This window comes from Gracilinanus agilis, chromosome 3, assembly GCF_016433145.1.
Source record: "Gracilinanus agilis isolate LMUSP501 chromosome 3, AgileGrace, whole genome shotgun sequence".
Taxonomy (NCBI): Eukaryota; Metazoa; Chordata; class Mammalia; order Didelphimorphia; family Didelphidae; genus Gracilinanus; species Gracilinanus agilis.
The window spans coordinates 361541201-361568176 of record NC_058132.1 but is presented as its reverse complement, the minus strand read 5'-3'; the positions used below and the strand labels follow the sequence as shown (position 1 = coordinate 361568176).

Below are 26976 nucleotides of genomic sequence, written 5' to 3'. Positions count from 1 at the left end.
AATGTTTCAGCAGTAAATGCTAAATATTTGTTGAGCTGAATTCTGAAAGGGCAACATAAAAAAAAATATCAAAATGTGCTTTATAGAAGATAACTGTAGATCAAAGGAGGAAGAGAATGTGAGCTCAAGTAATTAGTTTCATGGAGAATGGTACTTAGAGCTAGAAGGAACATTTGAGGTATGTAATGTACATAATATAATGTTATAACAGTTATCATTAAAATTACTTATATGGTCAAGTACAGTTCTCTAAAATAGGAGCATTTTTAAGTTTACTCTAGTCTTATCTACTCTTCTGTCAAGGCACAGGCAAAAAAAAAAATTGCTATTTATAAGCTAGTAGGAATAACTTTCATTTTCTTTGTGCCAAGAGCTACTATAATTTTTCATAGTTGTACAGAGGTTTTCCATCAGCTTCTCTCTGACCACTTTGTTTTGGTCATTTAGCTTCATTAATTAAGATATAACACTCAATATCAGACTGAGAATTGCCTCTTTTTGCAGGTTTTCTTGGGAGTAGACTTTACATTCCCATGCCGGGTCCATTTTACAGTTGAGGAAACAGGCTTAAGTGATTTGTGATTAAATCCTGTACAACATAAGATAGGTATTGATAAACAAGATAGGTCTTGTGCTTCATTTAAATGTAATTAGCAATATTGGGACATCATAGATTTGGAGCTTTAAGAGACCTTAGAGATCATATCATTAACATTCCTTCTCCACCTCTCCCTAATTTTACACATGTGGAAAGTAGGGGACCCAGAAAGGATAAGTAAATTGCTCATAGATACGTAGGTAGAAAGTGACAAGAACACAGGTCCTCTGACTCCAGATATATCGTGGGCATCTACATATATATATTATAATGCTAGATTTATAATCATTACTTTAGGAAGAGACGGCACTTAGCAAAAATTGTACTGAGTATTATACTCTTTATTTTTTTAATCTTTTATTGATAATATTTTTTAAAACCACTCTTATTTTCCACCACTACCACCAATAGAGCTTTCCCTTGTGATATCCTTAGTGAAAAAAAAGCAAATCAACACATTGGCCACATCTGAAAATGTATGCCTCACTTCACACTTCCAGTTTTCCACATCTCTGCCAAAAGGAGGCATTATTCACTATTTGTCTTCTGAAATCATGGTGGAGCACCACATTGATCAGAACACTGCAGACTGCAATCTTTCAACCACACTATGTGTTTCTAGAAAGCATTAAGTAACCCATAAATATTTTTTAAGAATTATTCATTTCAGTTGTTGGGGACTGGACTAATATTTCAAGAATACAAGAGGAACAGGTTAATATGGATGATGGAATTTTGATCAAGAAGATGCTGATTTGCCATTGACTGACTATGACTTTGACAACTCTGTCATCTTTGAAGTCAGAAGATAGTCAACAAGTATTTTTTAAGTGCAATGTTCCAGGCCCTATGCTCTACACTAGGCATACAAAAGAAGGCTAAACCATGGCAATCAAATTTCCTCATGCATTAAATGAATAATTTGTCTTAAGTTATCTCTTAAATTCATTTGGAGCTTTAAAATTCTATGCTGTTATAAAATAGAGTGGAGGAAAAGAGCTAAAGGAACTTAATCTAGTAGATAAATCTGTGTCATTCTGCTATATGACTAAACAACTACAGGAAAAGGAAAAAGAAATTAAAACCACTCCTTTATCTGCCTTTATTTTATTTTAAACATTTCTTTGCTCTAAAATGAACAAAGGAACCAAAGTTGGGCAATCTTTCTTCAGGGTTAAGGGGGAGCTTCCCATTGCAAAATGGGATATGAGATAGTAATATTAAATCAAGGTAAAAATAATTAAGAATTGTTCAAATTATAATGCTAGAGCCATAGGAAGCAATTCCTGAGGCCATGAGTAGAAATTGAGTTATTAAATTAGCAGTGTTACCCTACTTTATCCAGGGTGGTAAGAAAAGAAATTTGCCTATTCAGTTGTTTTCCTGCCAAAATCCTTAGGGATTTCTCAGTAGACCAGTTGGAAGGGAACAAACTGAATAAAAATGAGGGGGCTTTTTTTCTGTGTGCCACAAAGTTGTAGAGTTATCAGTATCTTTGCATGCATACTCATTTTATGCAGTCACTACAATGTATTGAGCATATTCAAAATAATAAGTATACATTATGTGGATGAAAGAACATAAGCAGAATGAGATACAATGTTCAGTGCTTTAAAATCTCATAGTTTTAGCTTAGATTTAATCACAAAATCTCAGAGGCTTTGTTCTCCAACTGATATCTGAAGAAAATTCCCTCTACAGCATACCTGACCAAGTCATCATCCCAGCCTTTGCTTGAAGACATCCTCTGAGGGAGAATCCATTACCCTTTGTGGCTGTCCTTTCCATGTTTGGATGGCTAGTTTAGTTATTAGAGTTTTTCTGTGCATCAAGCCTAAAATTTCCTCTTTGCAGCTTCTACCCACTGTTGCCAGTTCTGCCCTGTGGGGCCAAGGAGAATATGTCTAATCCCCACTCCCATATGATAACCCTTCAGATACTTCTCTAGGCTAAACAATTCAGTCCTTTCAACTAATCCTTTGCAAGAATGTTTCTGAAGCCCTTCACCAAGGCTGTGTTTTATCATAAAATGAAAAGGGAAGAAATTATTTAAATAATGGCTTTTAGAGGTTGAGATAATGTATTTCATTCCTCTTGATTTTTAAAAAATCCAAACTATGTCTAATTAGATTTACTATCATGTTTAAAACAGTACCATTGACATTTTCATATTACTCCTGACCTAAAAGCATTGTTAAATGTAGTATTACCAAGGCGGAAAAAAAAAAAAAAAGTTGAGTGCTTTGGGTCAAAGCCATGTGCCTTTTTAGATAAATCTACTACTACTGCTATATGGCACTGTGCAAAAGAAAGACACGTGTAACTTTCTAGACACGATTTAGGAACAGATTTCCAAAAAAGAGTAATGGGAATTATGGTTTCTATCAGAAAGTTCCACCTGTCCTCATTTGAGGGCACAACACATAAGAACTACTTTAAACCTTTTGAAGAGTAAAGGAAAAGTTAAATTTTCTCTTGGAAATTTCTAAAGGAGCTCATATCCACACATATATTAATGACAGATTCTCTCTCAGCTCCAATAATAAAAAGAGGTTTCATCTGATTTTTTGTGTTGGTTTTTTTTTTTTTCTTCTTTAACTTAGATTTTAATAGACTGGATTGTTTGGCTCTTCCTGGTTTAGAGTGATTTAGAGTTTGAGTAGTGAGAAGTGGTGGCAGATGTGTTACCATTCTTGAGAATTATAGATAAAAACAGTTTAACCTTTTATACCTAGGAAATTATTCATCCATATACTTTTTACCTCAATGCTAGGTAATAGACTCCTGTAAAAAAAAAACAGAAGCCCTCTCCCTGCCCCCCACACATCCCTCAATAAGTCTTCCTAATTATATCTATTTTTTATATAATTACTTTATGATAACATTTAAAAACTTTATTACCTGCAAATAACTTTTGTTTTAAGGTACATCACTCAGATAAAAAATTGATCTCCATTAGGCTTAACATTCATTCTTAACCTAGAAAAAGATGTCAATCCCAATATGTAATACCTCTTTCCTATACTGCTTCCTTTCAAATGAGTTAATAGTGTCTCACCCCCATCTACGCTAGCTTCCTTTCTGATCACTTTATGACTTCTCATATGGTTTCATTCCTCCAAAATGAAGATCATTTTTAAACTGAAGCAGTTTATCATAAGATAACAAAACCAGAAGCAGCTTTAGAGAAATAATCTAATCCATGGATTCTTAATCCTTTTTTGTGATATCAATCCTTTTTCATAATATTTATTAAATGCTGCATAAAATAACATACATAGGGTTATAAAAGAAACCAAGTAGACTGAAATAATTATTAGATTTTTACTTATTTTAGTTATTAGATGATCTCTATAAGGTCTCTTCTCATTTCAATATCTTATGATAAATTGCTTCAGTTATCAAAATACTTGGCATCCAGGGAACCAAGATTAAAGACCCTTGATCTAATCCAGTTCTCTCATTCTATAGATGAACAAACTGAGGACAGAGTTGAGAAGTGAATTGTCCAAGATCATATAGTGGATTAATAATTGAGCTAACACTTAAACTTCACCTTAGTGGGCAATTGCCTCCCAAGTTAACGGGAGGCTGAGAAGAGAATATTTTTAGATATAGGGATGCAGTTCTCTGTCCTTGCCTACCAAGCCAGGCTGTAACAATAATACCCCTCATATTTTAGACTCACAATGGAATACAGCTTTAAGGATCTCTGACTGGAAGGTATTTCTCCCTAGCCTGGTCAGTTGGTCTCTGATAACTTTGTGTGGCTCACAGCCCCTTCCCATTCCACATTTTTTATCTAGGGTATGAGTAAGATTCTCATTATAATTATTTTTCTACTCCCAACAAGGAATCAAGGGAATCTCCAACTTAGATGTTCATGTCCTTGCCATGGCTTTAAATCACATATAGTAGGACCTTGTTTTAGATAAACTCAACACACGTGAGTTGTGAGATACATGTGATTAGTCATCCAAAAAAAAGGCAGAAAAAATAAGATAAAAAAATTTTAATTTAATTTCCCAAGCTGTGTAAAGTCTCACAGCAGTTCACCCAACCATGCACATTCTCACTCTGAGAGGTATTAGTGTGAGTCATTACTTTGTTTTGCACCAAACATTAGTTCCCAGATCACTCTTTGTTGGCCATTCTTAGCTTTGAATGAGTCACACCCATATCAGAGAAATACTTCTGTTTCTTTCCTTTTGTAAGGAAGAAAAACAGGTTTTATGGGTTCAATATATTAAAAGGCCTCTGGCAACCACCTTTTAATATATTGAACCCATAAAACCCCTTTTTCTCCCTTAAATTTTACATTATTTAGTTATTAACAGTAGTTCAAAAGTACAAGAATAGTGATGCCAATAGCTCTGATGAGGCTAAGAAAAGTTAAAAAGTGCCTGGGTATGTTTGTATAGGAAATATTTATTAAATAATGGAGTTTGCTATTATATGCAATTTTCAACTTACACAAAAATTCTTGGTTGTATGTATTGGTCATGTAAAATGAGGTCTTACCGTATACTCTTTCCTTCCAGTAAGGGGAGGGGGGAGTTTTTTCTTAAATAGTAGGAAAAATTGGTCTGTTTGTTCTAGATCAGTTTCCCCTTTATTAAGCAGTTTTTATAGATTATTGCAAGCTCAGACAATCAAACACAGGGTTCTGCGCAGTAGCCTCTCCATCTTCCCAGGCTGTTTCTGAGTTAAATTCCACCAGATGTAAAGTTAAGCAGCAAGTAATGATACTGTGGGCAATATAAAATTGCCTCCACTGAGTATGTCAAAATCAATATCGGGCTTCCAACCATTAATGTAATATTTCTGAGGGTCATCTAGGGTAAAGTTGCCTTGCTTCTTTAAAATAAATTGGCCCTTTGAAGGTCTTGTCCCTTTTCTTTTTAGTTCTTTAGAGTTTTTCATTTTATTTTCAAAATTATTTTTCCCCACAAAACAAAAGCATTATATTCAAAAGCCTGCTGCTACAAAATTACTCGTGTCTCACACACACACACACACACACACACACACACACACACACACACACACACACGGTAGCAATGCACTAATTATAAAAACTTATAGAGAGCATGCCCTTTTGGTACTGTAGGTCTTCTGCAAGGTCAATGTACCCAAGCCTTAATTTTTTAAAAATTCTCCTTTTCTAAAGATAAGACATTAAAAAAAAGATTTTGAATTTAAACTGAAAAATTCCCTTATGTATCACCTGAGTAATTTAGTCAACAAATATTTATAAAGCTCCTACTATGTGCTAGACACTAGGGAATGTAAGAAATAAAATGGATATAAAAGGATAGATTTTAAAATATTAGGGTTTTAAAAGATTTATTGGTAGCCATTAGAAAAATGAAGCCACATGCCATGCTGAGAGTAATTTTAAAAGTCCCGCATCCTGTTACCTCCCTTCCCCATCCTGCTCTGCTCCAAATCACTAAAGAGGAAGTGCTAATCTAACCACTCACTATTTATCCTTCTGTCTATGTTATTACACTTCCTGTCCACATGATTACGCAAGAGAGGAAGCCAGTTGGCTCTTGTGAAATGTAGTTTGAAAGAGCCCTAAATGTCCACAGGAAGACTAGATCAGGGACCTCAAAATTAGTTCAAGGACTCCCAAATTTCCCAAACCACAGGAAACAAGCAAACAAAAGCCAAAAGCATCATTGCTCCTAAAGAGCTCATAGTCTAAGGAGGAAACTATGCAAATAATTATGATCAAAACAAGATTTATCTTGTTAGTATATACATATATATGCATATGTGTACATATATATGGAATAAATTAGAGTTAATCAAGAAAAGGAAGGCAGATTAATTCACTAAATACCTTAGGTTTTTTTTTTATTTTCATTTCTGAATTTTCACCCTTCCTTCCCTCACTCCCCCCCCCCAGCCCTTAAGAAGATAAGAATTATGATAATACTTGAGGAATTTCATAGCATATTTTTGACTTTAAAAGATTTGAATACATATCCAAAGCATGAAATATAATCTTGTCATGAATAATTCCCCCAAAAGTGTTATTGATAAATATCCAGAGCAAAATCTGTTCTCTTGTTTTTTCTTACCCAGAATTCACTGATAGTCTCTTTATTCCCAGGGTCCCAAAAAGGTTTTCTACTTCTTTCAAATGATATCTTTCTTAACATATTTTCCCTCTATTTGTTTAAAATCATGCATTTCACATGCTGTTTGATTTTTTTTTCTTCCCCTTCTATTAGCTTAGCAAAGCTGGAAGAAGAATTTGAAAAAAAATTCAATAGCCTTCCTCAATACAGCCCTGTCACATTTGACCGGAAAAGTGTATCTGTTCCAAGAAAAAAGAAGAAGACTGGAAATGTTTCATCAGAACAGACTAAAACCAGCAAAGGTTAGATGTGCTATAGTTTTCTACAGCATTTTCAGACTCTGTAATGAATTGTCTTCTGAAATCCTGCCTTCTTCACTCATATAATATTGGATTTAGAAGTGAGGCAGGGAAAATTGTTCATGTTGTTGATCATTTTCCATGTTGTTTTCCATTTTATTCTTTTCTAAAGGTTTTTCCTTGTTTCTCTCTGTTGTTGTTGTTGTTGTTGTTGTTGTTTTAATCTTTCTAATCTGTACTTCTCAATCAATTTTTGGTTTATTTTTTTAAACCAAAGTTGGTATAAATTCTCAAGCATCCCAACCCTCAGATTAGCCACATTTTGTAGTACTGAGGCTTTCTTGAGCAGAAACTGCTGCTTGAATAGAATTTTTCTGCTGCACATCTATCATAGCTATGGGAGTTAACACCTATATAAGACAAACTGAAACTATAAAACAGGAGATTCATTACCCCAGTAATTATGTCTGTCAAATGAATAGAAGCAATCTCATCCTGGCAGTATTGATCTAGTGGATATTACATTGATGTTCCAAGTATGTTAACTCAGCTATTGTATTAGTTTTGTAATTTGAGAAAATCTTTTTATCTTCCCTTCCCTACTTAAGGAGATAAATTTCTTCCTTATCTTTATCAGAAAAAGCTAAATTTTAAAATCTATCCATTTTGTATATTTAGTGACTCCTAATACTTGTACCAAATTACTTTTGTGTAATAAAATCAGGAATGTATTTTATGTTCTTAAATTAAACAACTCATATTTCGGAGAATAATTTCCTCCTAATAACAATGCAAGGTAGAGAGAGTGAGTCTTATCCTCTTCATTTTATGACTGTAGAAACTGAGGCTTAGAGAAATCACACAACTTTCTAATTGTATCTTCACTAGTAAATGTCAGAGCCAGAACTTGAACTCAGTTTCTTCTTAATGCTAAATAATTACTTTTTTTTTTTGGCTACATCACAGTATACATTGCCAGGTCTAGGCTCTGTTAGAGCAACTCATGACTTGTTTTCTACTAGGAACATTTCACTCAAAATTTGATGAACTTAGCCTTTTTTCCCCCTTAAGTTGAACTTAGGACAATGGTCCAGCTGGTATGGAAGGGCTATTAACCTCTTAAGATCAAAGTACTAGCAAATCAGCAAATCTGATCATAAAGTAAATCATAAAACTGATCATCAGTTTATTTTATTATTTATTATTGTTCACCACCTGCCTCTGTATATTGTCATTCATTTATTTCAGTTGTGTCTGACACTTTGTGATCCCATTTTTGGTTTTTCTTAGCAAAAATCCCCCATTTCCTTCTCCAGCTCATTTTACAGATAAGAAAATTAAGGCAAACAGGATTAAGTGACTTCCTGGTTCTGTATACCAATGTGCATATATTTTGTCAGGAAATTAACTGAAAATCTTTTGTAGAATCATTGCCTGTTGTCTGTTTTAAGCCATAGATCAGCCCTCACTTTTTGCATAATGTCATTGTCATCTTAATTTTTTTCTTTTTCCTGGAATTTTGCAAACCTAAATCTTGATTTGCACAGTCTAGAGAGGGCAGATCATGTGAAGGGTTGTGTGGACACAATTAAGTTATATAAAGCAGAAAAAAGAGACTGCAGTTTCTTTCCCTAATGGGTAAAACTTCTTATATTAACTTTCACCATCTTCACCTCAGATCTGAGGGGGATAAAAACCAGACTAAAATTCTCATTAAGGTCTAGATTCAAACACAAAAAAGAACTGGATGACTTAAATAACTGGGTTTTTATGGTTGTGGACAGGGTTAGAGAGGGAGAATTTAAATTACTATTTGAGCAGTAAAAGGTAAGAGTTGACTCAGGTTCCTCACCTCATTAATAAAGATAAGTTTTCTGAATAAAGTGCCAAAAGAATTGCTGACGTATATATTAAGTTTGCCTCCATGTATATTAAGTTTGCCTCCATAATGTCTGATTTGGGAAAATAAAGCACTCAGAACTAGGTCACCCAAAATGTCTACATTAGGTATAAAGAGAAACTTTTTAACAGATGGATAGTTACGCACGATAATGGGGTTACCAAAGGAAATTGTGCTTCTTCTCCAGAAATGTTTTAGAATAGGAGAGGGTGGTCCAACAGGCAAGATGATGATTTTGTGAGTTTTTTAGCCACAATTATTTTTAGACTTGGAATTACCAGCTTTCATACAAGTAAAAAATAGATTTTAAATGATTGTTATGTAGAATATGTTGTCCTCATTTGAGACAGTTAGTATAGAACTTTAAGTTGGTGAATGGAATGTGGCACAAGAGATTTAAGGTTTTTGTTTGATTTTACCATATTTTTTAGAACATGTAGATGGGTTAACATGCCCATCTGGAAGTTAGGATTTGTTTTCTAATATTTTGTATAAAATTCTCTCTGAGGGCTTGGTTGTCTGTATTCTTTTGTTTTCATATGCTAACAGAGGTGTCCAGCATCTTGTGATGTTGCCTTGCCTCTTATTAATGCATATTTCATAGTACACCATTGCCTTATTCCTCCTTTGACCCAAAAGAGCATACTCCCAAACCGCAAATCATTAGTTCTGTATAAGAAGTTTAGATTTAGATTTCTCTGAAATTTTCATGACTGTTTTCTCTTTTTTCTATTTACTCTGACTTATTCAGATTGAGGAGAGTATCGTTTGGCTTTTTTAAAAGTAATTAATAATATAGGCTGTATTTAGCAAACTAATTATAGAAATATGTTTGTAACTGATTATAATTTGGCATTAGGATGCCAACATAGCACTAGTATACTAGCCTACAAGTTTTAAATGGAATTACTGTACCAGCTGCTCCATAATCAGCTACTCTTTAGTGGGAAAAAAAGATGGAGAGGAATTTTTTCCCATAAGATCTGAACCCTTTGCTTTTTTGCATAAAAAATATTTATTGTATATTGTATATGAAATTGCTAATAGGATCATTAGTAGAAGAATATCCTGGAATACTTCATTTGTCCCCTTGCTCCAATTTTTTATTGTATTATATTTACAAATAAGATGCTATATAAATATGTATAATAGATTATATAGAATTTTTCAGTAGGGATAGAGAATAGAGAATGGACTTGTGATTTCACTGCTCTAAGGAAACACATGACAAATGTTGCATGTTGGCATCATCTTTTGGTCTTAGAGAACTACCTAGAATCTTGAAGGCTGGTTCGTTGGCCAGAACAAAGAAGTAGGATCTGAAACTCAAGTTCTCCTGGTCCCCTGGCTAACTAGCTATGTAATACACCATGCTGCCTAGAGAAATTACTCTACACATGTTATTTTAGATCAGTGATTCCCGAAGTGGGCACCACTGCCCCCTGGTGGGTGCTGCAGCGATCCAGGGGAGTGGTGATGGCCACAGGTGCATTTATCTTTCCTATTGTTATTAAAATTTAAAAAAAATTAATTTCCAGGGGGCTAAGTAATATTTTTTCTGGAAAGGGGGCAGTAGGCTAAAAAAGTTTGGGAACCACTGTTTTATATTGATACATGGAATTTTTATCATCAAAGTTGCATATTTATTAGAACCTGCTGCTACATTCTCCCAATGATCTCCCAAGCATGTAGCATTCCAGATAATCAATCTCTCCCTTTCTAGATCTTCTATTACTGCAGAATGAACTCTGTCAGAAACCATTCAAAATACTCCATTGTTTTTTAGCAAGTGATTAAAAATCCACACCCTTCTCATTGAACCTGTGGCATTTGAGAGAGAAAGAGATAGACCACTTGAAAGATTCTAAGGATGTCCCAGTTCCTTCCTAGACATTATCTCCTCAAAGGTGACTGTTAACTTCTTTAATGCTTTTTTATGATTAGGCCCAGTACTCCTGGTCTGAACAAGTGAGTGAAATGGAAAGGGATGTGTCCCAACTGACGAGAGCTCTAGGCACAGAATCATGGATGAATTGTCTCCATTTTCTCCTCTCTTTTAAAAGCATCTCACTGTAGAAACATGTCTCCAATTTTATGGTGGAAGTGGAAGCAAAAATATGATTATAAGCATAGATTTTTTTTTTTGCAAATAATCTGCAGCAATTAGCTATTCCATATATTCTCATACTTACCATATAGTAGGCAATGTAAACTTGGGTTAAAAGTAGGCAATTAATTAATGTGTATTGACTTGACTTAAGGAAACCTACAGCCAACCAATATCCAATACAATCATTTAATTGTATTACCTTACTTGTTAAGTTTATTTTTTCCACATGTCCAACAATTATGATTTACCTTTAAAATGGAGACCTTGGTTTTAACTAGAAGTCTTTTGACCATAAATTTTTTATAAATTACAATGTATTAACTGCTGGCTTTTAAAAATGCCTGATTCAAGGTTCCTTACAAATTGTTTAGCAGTTGTCATATAAAGTGGTAGTCTCCAGTTCATTGCACAGTATTTATTTAAATGAACATTGTAAATAATTTTATTCTGTTCTCTTTATCTGTACTTTCTCATTGCTTCTCTCTCTTCACATTGTTCCTTTGACTTTAGTTTTTATTTTGTTTCTTACTCCTTTCTGTTTCCCTCTGGCCATATTAATCCCTGCCTTTTGGTTTAATTCTTTTATGCTTTAAGGCTGAAACTGATTGAAAAAATCTGGGGAGGAGGAGGAATAATTGGAAAGTGAAGTAGTAATAGAAGTAGTAGGTCTAACAGATTAGGAATTGAGCATATAATCTCTTCTTTAGAACTATGATAAATTTGCAGCATATCATACCATGCTCAGGAAAAACCCATTCTTTCTCTAATGAGAATTCCTCCTAATGCTTGCAAAACCAACCTAGTTATTAAGCAATTGTGACTACCTTTTTTGGTTTATACAACTCAGTCTATGTGCATCCATCCATACCCTCTGGGCATACAAATCCACCTTCATATTGTTCCACTGTTAGAACCAGACTTCCTGTGATTTGTTGACAGCCCCATTCCAGAGTGGAATCCCTTGCATTTCATACTAAAGATATTTTCTGACTCCTTAGGAAGCCAGAGAACTAAGCAAGAATGGAACCTCCTCCTCATTCTGCTTTAATTGGGCTCAGTGCAGTCTCATCTGTCAGGGGTCTAATCGTAGAGCAGCATATCCACCATTATAGAAGTCAGAAGCAGTTGACAATATACCTCTCCCAGAGGTATTCATTATTTTACTGGACCCATATCATTATTTCCCTCTGCATCTTTCAGAAAAGTGGGAGAGTGAGCAAAGAACAAGACCTCTAATCTTTTTGTCACTTAAAATCATAGAATTATAATATTTCTATGTTCAAAACCATTCCATCATTACGACTCTGCCTAACATATTTATTTCCAACTACAGTAATGAAAAACCCAAACCCAATTAGTTCACCTGCCCAAGAGCCATCCAAATCATCACACTGTTAATATCACTGATATTGTTTCTAATTTTTGCTACAGTATTAACTGTTTTCAACAATTCCTTAAAAAGTTGATATTTCTGGACATTCTCCGATATTCATAGAACTATTCTTTCCTCTCAGCTTATGGTATGACGTTTTTCCCTCACTAATCCTTCAGTCCTAGGGGTTACAACAGAGATTACTACAAAATATTGGTCTGTATTCACCACATTCCCCGGAGAGTCACCTTTTTTAAAAACTGTTTTTTGCAACATCCTTAGGAGAAAGCCCATGTTTGTTAAGTATAGTCCCTGGAGACATTTTATAACTCTTTAGTGCCCTGTGGGCATGTTAATTGGCCACTGAGTATTTATAGACTGTACATAGTCAAGAATTTAAGATAAAATTTCTCATTGAAGAAAGATTTTTTTTTAAACTAGAACTTATTTTTAAGCATCAGATAATAGAAAGCCTGGATTTGGGCATGATAGTTTGTGATAATATAATGTTTTTCAATTCATAATAACCCACTTATTACTTGCATCCCCCCAAGGTCTGTTCCTTCTCCGTACCTCTAAGCCCACCTGCTGCTTTCTTTTGGCTCCATTAATTCTGCTCTGGCTGCCTGGCCCCATCCATATAGGAATATGTTTGAGCATCAAATTCATGACAGTAGCTAGTAATATAGGTATCTTGTAGAGAGAAAGGTGGAGAAAGAATGAGGTCCCTATATTTAGGGCTTTTTTCACCCAAGTCTTAGAAGTCAATGAGGTATCATTAATTATTATAAATGGTGTCATTTTCTTTCTTGAAAATGCTTTTCTGTGTGTTTCTGAGTAAAGTACATACTTACCTGAGGTATATGTTTATAATTTCCTATGAAATCTCCATGGGGGAAAAAAAAACCTAAAAATTGCCCTTCATTGAACAGCATTAGCTAAAACACGTTTTCCCAAGAATAATTCATGGTGGAGGCAGGGGAAAAGAGCCTCCCATTCTGCTGCTCTGGATATTTACTATTCTTTTTGCATCTTCTTAATAACTCAGTGGATTTAGGACTCATCTGTCCCACCTGAGGGTAACTAGGAGGAGCCTACTGGTGACCCCACCCCCCCAAAGTAGATCCTTTTACTCTGATGTGTCAGAAAAAAAGGGAAAAAGTAAACAGATAAGGAAGTGTTCATTCCCATATATTTTTATCTCTTGGAGCAATTAAGTCTTCTAGCTGTTATTTTTCACCCCCCTCATTCCACTAACTGCCAACTGTCATAACTATTTATTTACTAATGATCTTTTTCCTAAAAGTATAGACTATTCATGGTGCATTTGCTATACCTTAGATGAATTATGTTCACTCTGTTTTTTTATGAAGCCATTAACTCTTACGCTCTTGGCAGATGTTTTATGACTGTGTCCTTTTGGTAAATAAGGAAATGGGGGGGGGGTCTCTCTAGCCTTTCCTGCCCTGACCTCACTTACTCTGAATTCTTGATGGTTAGAAAGATAGGTCAATGAGATACTTGGCATCCTCTTAGATGGCAGAGGACAGAACAGACACTTTTGCCAGAGCTTACACATTACTTATTCAACAAAATTGAGAGTCAGAGGAAGAGAAATCCAAGGACGAAAAATATATAATCCAAACCCTAGAGAAGTTTATAATTTAGTTGCTGTTCCATCATTTCAGTTGTATCCAACTCTTTTATGACTCCATTTGGGTTTTCTTGGCAAAGATAATAGAGAGGTTTGCCATTTCCTGCTCAGGCTCTTTTTACAGATGAGAAAACAGAGCCAAAAGGAGTTTAAGTGACTTGCCCAGGATCACATAGGTGGTAAGTGGAGCCATATTTGAACTCAAAGAAGGTAGGTCTTCCTGCCTTCAGGCCCAGCACTCTATCTATCCTCTGTGCCACTTAGCCACCTCTTATAATTTAGAAGGCAATGATAATTGTAGTTAACATTTATATAGCTCTTACAGTGTGCTAAGCACTTTACAATTAATATTTTATTTGATTCCCACAACAATCCTGAGAGGCAGATCCTATTATTATCCCTATTTTACAGTGGAAAATTATCCCTATTTTACAGTTGAAAAAACAGACAAAAAAAAGTTCAAGTGACTTGCTCATGTTCTCAGAGCTAGAAAGTATCTGAGACCAGATTTAAATTCAGGACTTCCAGACTCTAGGTATAGAACCCTAACTACTGTAAAATCTAGCTTCCCCGTGTATAGAAATATTTGTAGTACAAGAATACAATAAATATTGTAGTAGAGGTACAAAGGGCTACGCTGAGTCAAGGGAGAATGAGATAACATTCAATTATGGATCAAGGAAGGCTTCATAAAAGGCCAAGACTTTTAAAGGGATAGTTAGTAGTTTAGTAGGTAGAACTAGCAACAGGGCATTCCAGTCAAGCTGCATGGTGTGTGCAAAATCTTAGTCTATATAGCATGTGTTCTTAACCTTTTTTTTTTTTTTTGAGTCTTAGACCATTTGGCAGTCTGATGAAGCCAATGGATCTGTGCTCAAAATGATTTTTTACATAAAATTAAATATATAGGATTACAGAGTAAACCAAAAGATCGTAGAAATAAAGGAGTAGTTTTTCCTATCAAAGTTCATGAACTCCTTAAAACCTACTCATGGATTCCTTGGACCTTCAAATAAGTAACCTTAGTCTTGCATCAAAAAACCAAATGTGAAAAGATTATCCAGAGGGATATTAGCCAACAATATAATGTTTTGAAGGTTTTTCAGGCAAGATAGGGATAAGAAAAGACCAATGTATCTGATAAATTAGAACCCTGGTCACTTTTAAGAGAATTGTTTAGTAGGGTTGGGTCTCATTGTAGAGTGGGAAAAGAAAGTGGTCTAGAGATGTTGAAGAATGAGGCATGAAGTAAGAGATAGTGTTTATGCTAAGAGCAATTTGGCTTGATTGGGGGAATGGGAAAAGAGTCACAGAACAGTGGAATCTTTGAAGAATTCAGTAGAGTAAGGAAGAGGAGGTAATCAAGGGAGCTAATGATACTGAGTCTTTCTCTCTCTCTCTCTCTCTCTCTCTCTCTCTCTCTCTCTCTCTCTCTCTCTCTCTCTCTCTCTCTCTCTCTCTCCCCCTCTCTCTTCCTCCCTCCCCCTACCTCTCTCAATAGAGAATACGTTTATAAAAATTCTCTTCCACTTATAAAATCCCATTTAATGACCTTTTTTTTTCATGTTACAACTTTCAAGATCCACCTTTAGCATTGTCCTTGGATAAATTGTACTATTTAGAATTCTCACAGCTTTTCTCAGGTGTTATGCTTACAACCTTTTCTTCTTCACTGTCTGACCTATCATTCCATAATATTATTTTTGTACCTATTTTTATATACTGCACCTTTACTCTAGAGCTGATTATTTTCCACCCTCCATATGTCTCTAGTTCAGAGGTGTGGGTCCAGGAGTAGATTTCATGGGGTCACTAAACTTTTGTTCTTCCATAATCTTTTGTTTTTTTATATCAAGGTACTGACTAAAGGCAGTTTTCACTTTATGTAAGTAAGTGGGCCATTCCATTAATCTATACATAAAGTGATTTTTGTGTAATTTGAATTGGCCAGTGGACATGGGGAAGGGGTAGAGGGAGGCAGGAATGAAGGGGGATCTCTCCCAGTGGAGGAGGTGATCTAGCACAATGTTCAAGGACATGTAGGGATGAGGGACAGAGGAGCAAAGGACATAGGTAAAATGAAATACCCATGAAGACAAGACACTTGGGGCTGAGGGGGAAAACAAAGAACCAGACACATGGGGTTGCAGAGAATAGCAAAGTTCTCCTCTCAGCACTGGAGGTCTCACTCCGTACCCCCAATCTGGTGTCTTTCTGAGTTTCTTGTTCTGCTTTTAGTTGGAAGTGGGTTTTTTTTGTTTGTTTCTTTGTGGGATTGAGAAGGCAGAGAGAGAGAGAGAGAGAGAGAGAGGAGAGAATAGTAAAGTTAATATAAGTGGGGGTTTTTTGGAATGCTGGTTTACCTGAAGTAAAATTTGTCAATAAGAACTTTCCATAGTACCATAACCTAGTTGCATGTATTTGAACTTAAAACATTCAAAGTTATAATTTTTTTAAATGTACTTATTTGTTCCAGCCCAGTGAAGTTATGCAGTGCATTCACATAATACAACCACTTCACAAGGATTAATTGTTAACACTTAACCAGGATTTTGCTGTATTTTATGCATTTAAAAATAATAAATTGAGGAGAGGTCAGAAAGTTTTACTGGTTGGACAAAGGGGATCCATGACACAGAGAAGGTCAAGGAATTCTGCTTTATATTGTAATGAATGTAGAGTTTATTTCTTTATTTAAAAGCAACTAGATAGCACAGTGGATTGAGTTTTGTGGCCTGGAGTAGGAAGAACTAACTTCCATTCAAGGTTCAGGTACTTGTTGTGTGACCCCAGGCAAGTTACTTAACCTCTTTCAGCCTCAGTTTCCTCAACTGTATAATGAGAATCATAATAGTACTTAGTTCACAGGGGGTTCTTTTGACAATCAAATATCTGTAAAGTGTTTAGCACAACACCTAACCTATAGTAAGTACTCAATAAATGCTTACTCCCTCTCCCTTCCTTTTGAACCATTACCATAGAGTATTTTAAAATCATCTTTCTAGAAAAATTTAATATCCAAAATATCTTGAGAGATCTCAAAATTCTTTCTCTTCTTCCTTCTGCCTTCATTGACACAGAATCTGATTTTACACCAGTACCATGTTAAATTGATTGTCCAATTAATTTCATTTTCTAGAAAGCATAAAATATGTTTGCTTGAGTAAATTTTTTGACATGTGAAATATATTGGCCAAATCTATACAAATATGGCCATACCATACAGACTTGACATATGGATTCTTCTTATATGTGTCAGACGTAGTACCTTTTCCCTTGCATACCTTGTTCAAAATAAGAATGGACCCATTCTAGTCTATCTAACCCTAACCAGACATATCACCATATCTGGAGAAAATATTGTTTGATGGTAAGTCAGGAATGTCAACTTCATCTATACAGTAAAAGGCCACCATATATAAAACTGAATAGCCCCAATAAGCCATTAAAATGTAATTACTTTTGGGAAGCTAATACTACTTTAGATTTTTTTCTGGTTTATATCTGAAATGCTCATTTCTCTGCTGTCTGATGAAACAAAGACTCTCTCCCAACAAATTTTCACAGCAACTTCTCTCCCCTCTTCTTTTTGCCCCATCTTCCAAAAAAAGAAAAACCTGACAAACATTTTGATTTTTCAAGTCATTCTTTCTTCTCTGTAATAAGCCCCTGGTGTAACTTTAAGGGGAAAAAAGTTGTCAGTTATTATACAGTCTGTAGATGTCTTGAAAAGATAACATGCTCTCTGTGAAAAGCCAAGAGTCATCTTAGTATAATTCCTCAGCAAGCTAGGAAAGATTACGCTCACACTGTTCTTTCTTTTGTGGTGTTTTATTTGTTCTTATGAGCAGAATCTTTGTTCGGACTACAGGGTAAAGCCCCTGTGTTGCCAACAGCCTTTCTTAAAAGCTACGGGATGTAATTCTACTTCCTACATCTGTGTGGTTTCTGCTTGGGGAAGCCCAGTCTGTATTAGCCCTAAAGAAAGTCTCTTCCCAATAAACTCTTAACAAAAATATTCACCCTTTCTATGTCCAAAGAGGGAAAGATTTGTTATCTGTTCTTCCATTAGAAAAGTAAAGATACAAAATGGGGCTTCCTTTTAGCTTGATGTCTCATTGGGCCCATTTGGGTGGGGGTGGATAATCATTTGACATCACAAGATACTTCTCTGTTTTAAAAAAGATTGCTCATTAAAAATGTATTTATATTAATATTGTCTGTAGGTTCATTCCAGTCTCAGAAAAAGAACCTATTCCACAAAATTGTCAGCAAATATAAGCACAAAAAGGAGAAGCCTAATGTTCCGGAAAAAGGTACTCGTGAATTCCATCCTCCATTAAGGTTTCTTGGACACCTTCTGTCTGAATACATTCTTCTGTGCAGATAGCCACTCCCTTTTCCTTCCTTTTTGCTTGCTTCATCTTCATCAGCTCCTGGCTAGGTCATAGTAAAAAAAATTCTCCATGGTCTAAGGTTGACTGGGTAGAAGGATCTCCTTCAGAAAAACCTCAGCACCAGAGACTTGGATCCTATATTGGCTACCTTTTTTTTTTTTTTTTTTTGGAGTGGGATGGCCTATGGATGCTCTTTTCCATCAGTCAGGTTTTCCCTTCATCTTTGATCATATTGTTGACTTTTTTCAATTAAAAAAGCTTTCATCCATGCCTTTATCATTTCTTTTCCTTGACCTCATTTTCCCAACTTTTGTCAGTTGTCACAAATGATATTCATGTAAAAGTGTTTTACAGAATCATTGCTGGGGGTGCTTTTTCCTCACCCCTTCCCTATTTTTTACTTCACTTCTTTTCTTTACTCATCTCTATGGTTTATCACAGAACAAATTTCCCTTTCCAATGCCTCCAAATTTTAATTCTCCTTGAATCCTTCTGTAGGCTGATTCCTCTCCTTAAAGCACTGGCCCCATTTCTGTCTGTTTAGTGGGTTTCTGAATTAATTCTGGACCCATATTAAGATTAATTTCTATTTGTAGTTAAATCTTGTGTCTCTTGATAGCAATAATACTAACTTACTCTTATATAATGGTTTACAGTTTACACAGGACCTTCCTCATGAGAACCATGTGAGGAAAGTAGTTGAGTACTATTATCCTAAATTAAAGATGACAAACTGAGGCTCAGAGATATGATATAATTTGCCCATGTTTACATGACTAGCAAAATGGCAGTGGATAGATGGGCAAAAGGAAACACAACTGAACCCAGGTTTTTTTACTCTTATGCCATTGATTCCCCAGCTGTACTGGGCTCCTCTTAAATCCTAATCCGAACCTCTCATCTGACCCATATATGGTCCCATAAATTGAAAGTGCTTCATTGGGCTCCTCCATTTATTTCATGCTCTCCTATCCCACTGCACAATACTTTTGCCATGATCTATTGTGAACATACTCAGCCATGAATTTGTTTTATACTTAAATGACTTAATGTTCTGTGTTGCTTAACTCTGAATGACCTTGTCGTATCTGTCTCTGTATAATTGTGCATGTGGATATTTGTATATACTTGTAGCTAAAACGTTACTTCATTTTATTTTGTCTACTTAATAAGTTATTTTCTTCAAGTTGAAAAATGATGGGGGCAGCTAAGTGACACAGACCTGAAATTGGAAGGAACTAGGTTCAAATCTGGCTTCAGGCACTTCCTAACTCTGATCAATTTGCCTCGCCCTTGCCCTTCTATCTTTGAGTTTACTAAGTTAGAACGAGTTTAAAAAAGAAGAAAAAAAAAAAAAAAGAAAAATGATGTGTACTATTTAAGTGTTGATTTCCTCCAAACTGATCTTTGTTTCTTTGACTAATTTATTAACATGACCTTGACATAACCATACAGTTCATAATTAATGAAATTCATTTAGCATTATTTTAATCCATTGCCAGTATTACTTTTCCCCCCTTAGTTGGTGAATTATTTTGGTAATTCATTAATTGAAATAAAACTCCTATTTTTATGAGAATGTTTCTATAGCTGGATTTTTTTTAAGTATTCATGTACATTAAAGCTAAAGCTTCCCTTCCTCTGTTTTTCATTGTTTTTAGAAAAGGTCTATAAATGTTAAAATAAATAACTTACCTTTGACCCCATTCAGCTCATTCAGGTGGAAAAAGGGAATATTGACCTCCAAATGCCATATTCCAGTGAATGTAAACATGTAAGAATATAATTGATCAATATAATATGGTCTTACAGTCAGCATTAGGCCTGAATTCATTTTCTAAAGCTAATATGTATATACAATTTTGAAAGGAAAAACTAAGCTCCCATGGGAAAGAAGGCTAATTGGAGTTCTTGGCTTAATTATTTTTTAACAAGAGTGCACTGTAATAATTTCTACATTGATGAGAAATTAGATGCTTTCAAAATTGGAATAGCATAGAGGTGAAATGTTTATATTATAAATGTGTGGAGTTTTTTGTTATTATATTGAGAGGAGTTGATAAGGCAGACTTGGAGCATTTTCCCAACCCATTTCTCAAGCTTATTCTGTGCTGTAGTGATATAAGGAATTGTAACAATAAGTTCATGGATTGTATTTTCATTTTCTTTTTTTAAGTTAATCATAGGACAGCTAGGTGATGTAGTAGTGTAAAGGTGAAAATTAATGGATAGACAATTTTATGAAATTATGTGGTCACCAATATTATATTTTGAGTCAGAAATTTATTTACAAATCTTTACAAATAGAGGAAACAATAAAGAAGAGAAATGTGAGGAGGATAGAAAAGTTATCTATCCTATCAACTTAAATGTTTTGCTCCAAGTCTGCTTAATCCAGGCAGGGATTAATTAGCTCTCAGCCAGGAAGGCTGGTGTAGTGAGTAACCAGGTAGCCTCCTCATAGATGGAAGCTAGTCTCTTGGGAAACTAGGAAAGGAGTCAGCCTTTCACTCACCCAACAAGTAGTCCATGAGTCAAGAGTCTAAGTTGAAGCCAAGCTCCAAGCCCATGAACCAAGTCATAGTCTCCAGCTAAGCTCCCTGGAAGACTCTCTGGTCTGGAGACTATCTCCAGAAGACAATCTCTTCAGACTATCTTCTCAAAGACAATCTGCTCTGAGGGAGTTCAGGGCTTGCTTTTATGGTGACTTCTTGTCCTTGATCCTCTTCACAGGGGCCAATCACAGTTTCCAAATTGTCTACCACTGCCCAGAGGGCAGTACCTTGCTAGCTTCTCATAGTACTAATTAAGGTGTTCAATTTTTTGTTGATTCAATTCAAAAGTAGGAAAAGGAGAATTAATCCTATCTTCACAATCTAAGTAGAAGTATTTAAGTTAGTGTTAACTTAAAAGAAATAAAGGGAATAAAGGATTCCCTTTCACAAATGCAAATTCTGAGAGAACAAAGAATTCCCTTTTATAGTAGATAAGAGTACTGGGCCAGAAATCAGGAAAAACTCAGGTTTTGAGTTCAAGTTTGCTCTCATACACTTACTACTCAGTTTCCTTATCCATAAAATGAGCTGGAGAAGGAAATGGCAGACCAGTTTAGTATTTTTGTCAAGAAAACCCCAAGTGAGGTTATGAAGGGTCAGACATGACTGAAATCACTGGATAACAAAAATTATTCACAGTATTATATTTAAAATGACTCTAATATCCAAGTCCCAAGCCTCTGAATCAATATTATTTTTTAAGATTGTTTAAAATGTTCCCTCTAACTAGTACATATAATTTTGTGAACAAAATAGAGCCAAAAGGTACAATCATTTAGTTCCCCATTCTACAAATGGAAAAACTAAAGCCCAGAGAAGGACTTGCTGGTGTCCAAATGGTGATAGTTAGTAGCAGAATCAGAACAAGAACATAGTTCTCCCCTCAGTCCATTTCATGCTATTTTTGCTCCTTTATTCAATTAGGAAAATAGTAAAGAATAAATTGGCCTAAAATTGATCTCCAAAAGTGTTTGCATTTTAATTAGCATGAAAAATATTTAACATTTGTTTTTGCCCTATAAGATGGAAGGCTCGTGTCTAACATATATCTCTCTTTTTTCATTATTTTACTTATAAAATAGCAATCTCATATAAAATATCCAATGAACTATACAGTTACACGTCGAGACAGGGCACTAAACTTAATGTTGGAAGACTTGGTTTCTAGACTTTTCCTCTAATGAGATGGGACCTCGAGCATGTGCACCTCCTTTAACCTCAGTTATATCAACTGTCCAATAAAGAAATTGAACTTGATGCTCTCTACAATCATGCTAGATTCTAATAGTCTATGATTTCGTGGTCCCTGTGCCTCTCCTGATTAGGTTATTCACCAACCAGAGCTTCCTGCTCTTTTCTTCCTGCTAGTAGTTATCTTCAACCCAAAAGAAAATTGATTTTCTGAAGCTCTCAAAATTGATATGGAAGGTTTCATTGAAGCTATTATTGCTGATGAGATTTAATTTTTACTTATTAACAAGGCAAAGAAAAGTGAATGTTATTGATTCATTCCTGATTCAGCCAAAAAAAAAAATTACAAGCAACTTTAAATGAACTGTAATTTTTCAGATTACATTCAGCATTAGTTTATTTAGAGGGATAAGTATGTAATTTGTAGGGCAACTAGGTGGTGCAGTATATAGAGTGCTGGGCCTGAAGTCCCAAAGACTCATTCATCTTCCAGAGTTCAAATCTGGCCTCAGATCCTTACTAGTTGTGTGACCCTGGGCCAGTCACTTAATTCTGTTTGCTACCATTCCTTATCTATAACATCAGCTGGAGAAAAACTGGTAAACCACTACCAGTATATTGGCCAACAAAACCCTATGTGAGGCCACAAAAGCTGACACAATTGAAACTAATAAACAGCAACAAATCCAGTTTGTAGATTATTTAGGTCCTTTTCTTCTCTGTTTGGTCACTTTTCTACTTATTAGAAAGTCTCTCCTGAAGACATTTTGGTAACAGAAGGTGAAATTCAAAATCTGTCTAAATATATAAATTTATTAGTCATCCTAGTCTTAGCAGACTGATAGAGGAAATGTTAAACTGTTACTTAAGAGTATTGGCTTAACTGAGCTTTTGGTTATCCATGCATAGACAATATATTGATAGTGGGAGGAATATTAGATTTGGAAATCTGAGAATCTGAGTTTAAATTCCAACTTTTCCATTTACTACCATTGTGACTTTGGGCAAATCCTTCAGTTTCTCTTGGTCTTAGTTTCCTTATCTATAAAATGAAGGAGTTAGTATAGATGACCTTAAATGTCCCTTTTCAGCTCAAAATCAGTGATTCTATTGTAGTGGGTAACAAACCTTTCATTGTTTCTTTTACACCTCTACTGTGCAGCATTTAGATTGCCATCCAGGTTTTACCCCTTCTATCAAAGTTACCAGCCCTTTGTAATGCATTTAAAATTCTTAAAATTAAGCTTTAATTTTTTAGACATTTCTCTGTTCCTGCCTGCCATGATCTCTCCAGTTTAAATTAGCTTAATTCATTTGCTGAATGTATACATCTATAAATAAAATGTCTTAGACTGGCTTTAAAGAGAAATTTAAAGTACTAGAAATATGAATTATAAAGAGTCTGGCATTACTACTTTACTTATGTTTTAAGAAGGGTGTTGTTATGACTTGCTTTGGCTGAAAAGCCAGTGGTTTCTAGTGTTTCTATTTCTTGAACTCATCAATAGTTTGTAACTATTATTTATCTTGTTTGTTTGTTTGCTTTTGGCCAGAACCGTGGTTTCCCTCAGGAGGGAAGTGATTCCTGTTTAGTAGTCTGAGGGGTTCATACTAAAAATATTTTAATGATGCCTTTAATAGTAAATATACAGAATGTTATGAGAAATATAATTTATTACTCAGAGGATCCATAACCACCTTTTGGTTGTTGATAGGCAATTGAGGGAAAAAATGTTTGGGAAACACTAGTCTAGGAACTCCCAGTGAGGAAATTTCCTCTGCTGTTTTACATTATGATTATAGAGAGTTGTCCAGGATCAACACTTCTAAGCATGTGAGAGAGACAAGCTCTTTCTGTGATGAGCTACACTGCCCTCCTTGTATGCTTTAATTATAATTAAGTTTCTTTATTAAGACAAAGTGAAGCACAGGCTTGCTTCTGATTGTAGCATCTCAATTTAGTTAGTCTTTTTTTTTTTTTTTTAGATTCCTTCATTTAATTCAATAAAAATTAAAAAGTGCCAGGGGTTTTAATTTCAATTCCTAAAAAGGATCAGTATTACCCAGGCCATTTAATTGCTGCCCTCCATTTTGAATGGGCTTGCTGTGTGATTTTTAATGCCTCCCAGGATGAGTTAGATTAGTTTCATTGATTTATTTTTCATGTTTCATCAAACACCTGAGTGCTGTTTCAACTCTTATGAGACTAACCTAAGGCAGTAAGATTCCAGATTTGGTCATAATTTCAGTGTGAGTTTGAATCTCCATTTACAATGTGAATTCACAACTCCAGAGCATTCTAGTGGCTGAGGGGTATCAAAAAAAACAAAACAAAACCAAAAAAAAACCACAACCCATATTCCCTCCTCTGGGGAACAAAGTTTGGAAAGCAAGATGTTCTCTTTGCTGTGTTCTTAATATTGATTCAAGGGCTTTTACATTTTCTTTTTGCTCCTGAAATATACATATATTATAATTGTGGGCTGTTTATTAAAGCCCCAAATCTTTGGACTTGGCCCTTAGAACTTGGTAACTGTCCATATTTTCTTAAACACTAAAAGGAAAGCTGAAAGTATATGGTAGATAGTTGGTGCAGTAGTTAGAGCACTGGGTCTGGAGCCAGGAAGACCTAAGTTCAAAAATGGTCTCAGATCCTTACTAGCTGTCTGACCCTGGATAAGTCACTTAGTCCTCTCTTTGCCTCAGTTTCCTCATCCAGAAAACAAGGATAATAACACCTACCCCATGTTTATTGTGAGAATCAAAGGAGATAATATCTGTATTGTGTATAGCACTTTGGCTAACACATTGTAAATACTATATAGCTTTTAGCTATTAATTATTTATAGATGGGCACCCTATTTCCTACTCCCTTCTACTACTGTGCATGCATGTTTGCACACATACAGTCATTTATTTACCTTAAAAGGAAAAGAAAAGATGTCGTTTCCTCCCCTATCTGGCCAACAATTATAAAATAATGAAGTTTATTGTTGCATTTCTGTGCAACTCTTTTGATATCTTTGTATTCTGTTTTGAAATGTATTTGCCTCTCTAAACAGATCTTTATTTTACAGCCCTCACCACTTCCTAGTTACTTGGCAAGCAAAGAGATTATGCTCCCTGAAATATTTGTTATATGAAAAGAGCACTGGACTGAAAAAACACCTGGGTCTGAATCTGTATAAGTGGAAATTTTGTATCTTTTGAACTATGTCCCCCAGAATTCCTTTTAGTATTTCCCCAAATCCCCTTTAATCTCTCCACCATGTTGCATAGTCACGTTTTATATATAGTTGGGTGTGGCCACGTTTTATATATAGTTGGGTGTGGCCCCACATCTTTCTCTGTCTTCTTTCAGGACTGGGGCTGGATTAGCTAGCTTTTTACTTTCGTTATTATTAATAAACTTTTTAAAAATAGAACAGTTATTGTATATTAATTTTAATCTTTACACATCTTAGCTGCTCCACTTATGACATTCATTGGCTTGGGCAAGCCCCTTCACTTTTCTGACCATCATTTTCCTCCACTATAAAATGAGGTGGCTGGTCAAGGTTCTAAAGACCTGTCCAGCTCTAAGTCCTGAAGTCTTGTGAATATTCTTCCCTTCTCTGTATTTCTCTTTGATTCATCTCTTCTCCATTGGATAAGGCCAAACTGGAGTCATTTTCCTTCAAGAGCACTGGGTTTTAGAGTGAGACTCTTGCAAGGTCAAAATTATAAGTGACTAGGAATCAGTGCTTATTTTTAATTTACCCTTATTCTACTGTCACCCCTTCAGCCACATTTACCTCCTCAACTCCTGAACAAGGTCCACCAAAGGACCCTCAGCCCTTTAGTGCAATGGAGTGATGTACAACTCAACTAGAAACAGATCCATGTAGAGCCACCTAATGACTTAAGAAAACCACAGATTACCATTTTTTTAAAAACCCTTACAATACTGTGTATTGGCTCCAAGGCAGAAGAGTGGTAAGGGCTAGGCAATGAGGGTGAAGTGACTTGCCCAGGGTCACACAGCTGGGAAGTGTCTGAGGCCAGATTTGAACTTAGGATCTCCTGGTTCTAGGCCTGGCTCTCAATCCACTGAGCTACCCAAGCAGATTACTATTTTTTGTATTGTATTGAATTTTTATTTATTTTGTTAAACATTTCCCAATTATATTTTAGTCTGCAAAGTCTTACACAACAAGTGTCCTCAGACCTAGGATTTAACACCTTTTCTGGATATAAAATCTCCCCACCATTACTCATGCCAGCAAAACTGATTGCAGACAGCCCTTCCTTACACTGTTTTTTTTTAAAAAAATTTGAAAACTTTTATTTAATTAAATAATTTAGAGTATTTTGCCATGGTTACATGTCCTTACACTGTTAACCTGTGTAATTTTTTGACCATCTCTACCCATAAATACTCAATAGAAACTCAACCCCATGTACTGGAAGCCTTCCTTTAAGTTGTTATTGTTGTTTTTAACTAGGCTGTCCTTTTGAAACCTATTTTCATTGGCATATGGGACCCTCAGTGAGGAAGCTAGTCCTACCAATGCAGAATGGCATTTGCTCTGCAACATTTTAGTCTTAAAAGAATTTACTTATGAACTTAAAGGCTATGAGTTTCCTGGAGTCACGTAGCCAATTTGAATCAGTCAAGACCTGAACTCAGAGTCTTTCTGACACTGAGACGGGTCCTCTAGTTATGATGTTGTATTGTCTCTCAGACAGCCCTTCCCCTGGAGTAAGTATAAAATTTAAAAAAAAAATGATTTTACATCAGCAGAAAACAAACAGAAGGATTCCCATCTAGA

General features: G+C 35.3%; 1 protein-coding gene across 1 annotated transcript in view; it reads left to right on the top strand.

The window, feature by feature from the left end:
* BBX (BBX high mobility group box domain containing) overlaps window positions 1–26976 on the top strand; it is a 242479-nt gene that overhangs the window by 199150 nt on the left and 16353 nt on the right. The window contains exons 10-11 of the mRNA XM_044670112.1: window positions 6841–6989; window positions 18249–18338. Coding sequence (XP_044526047.1) covers window positions 6841–6989; window positions 18249–18338 — 239 coding nt within the window. The remainder of the gene's footprint in view (window positions 1–6840; window positions 6990–18248; window positions 18339–26976) is intronic.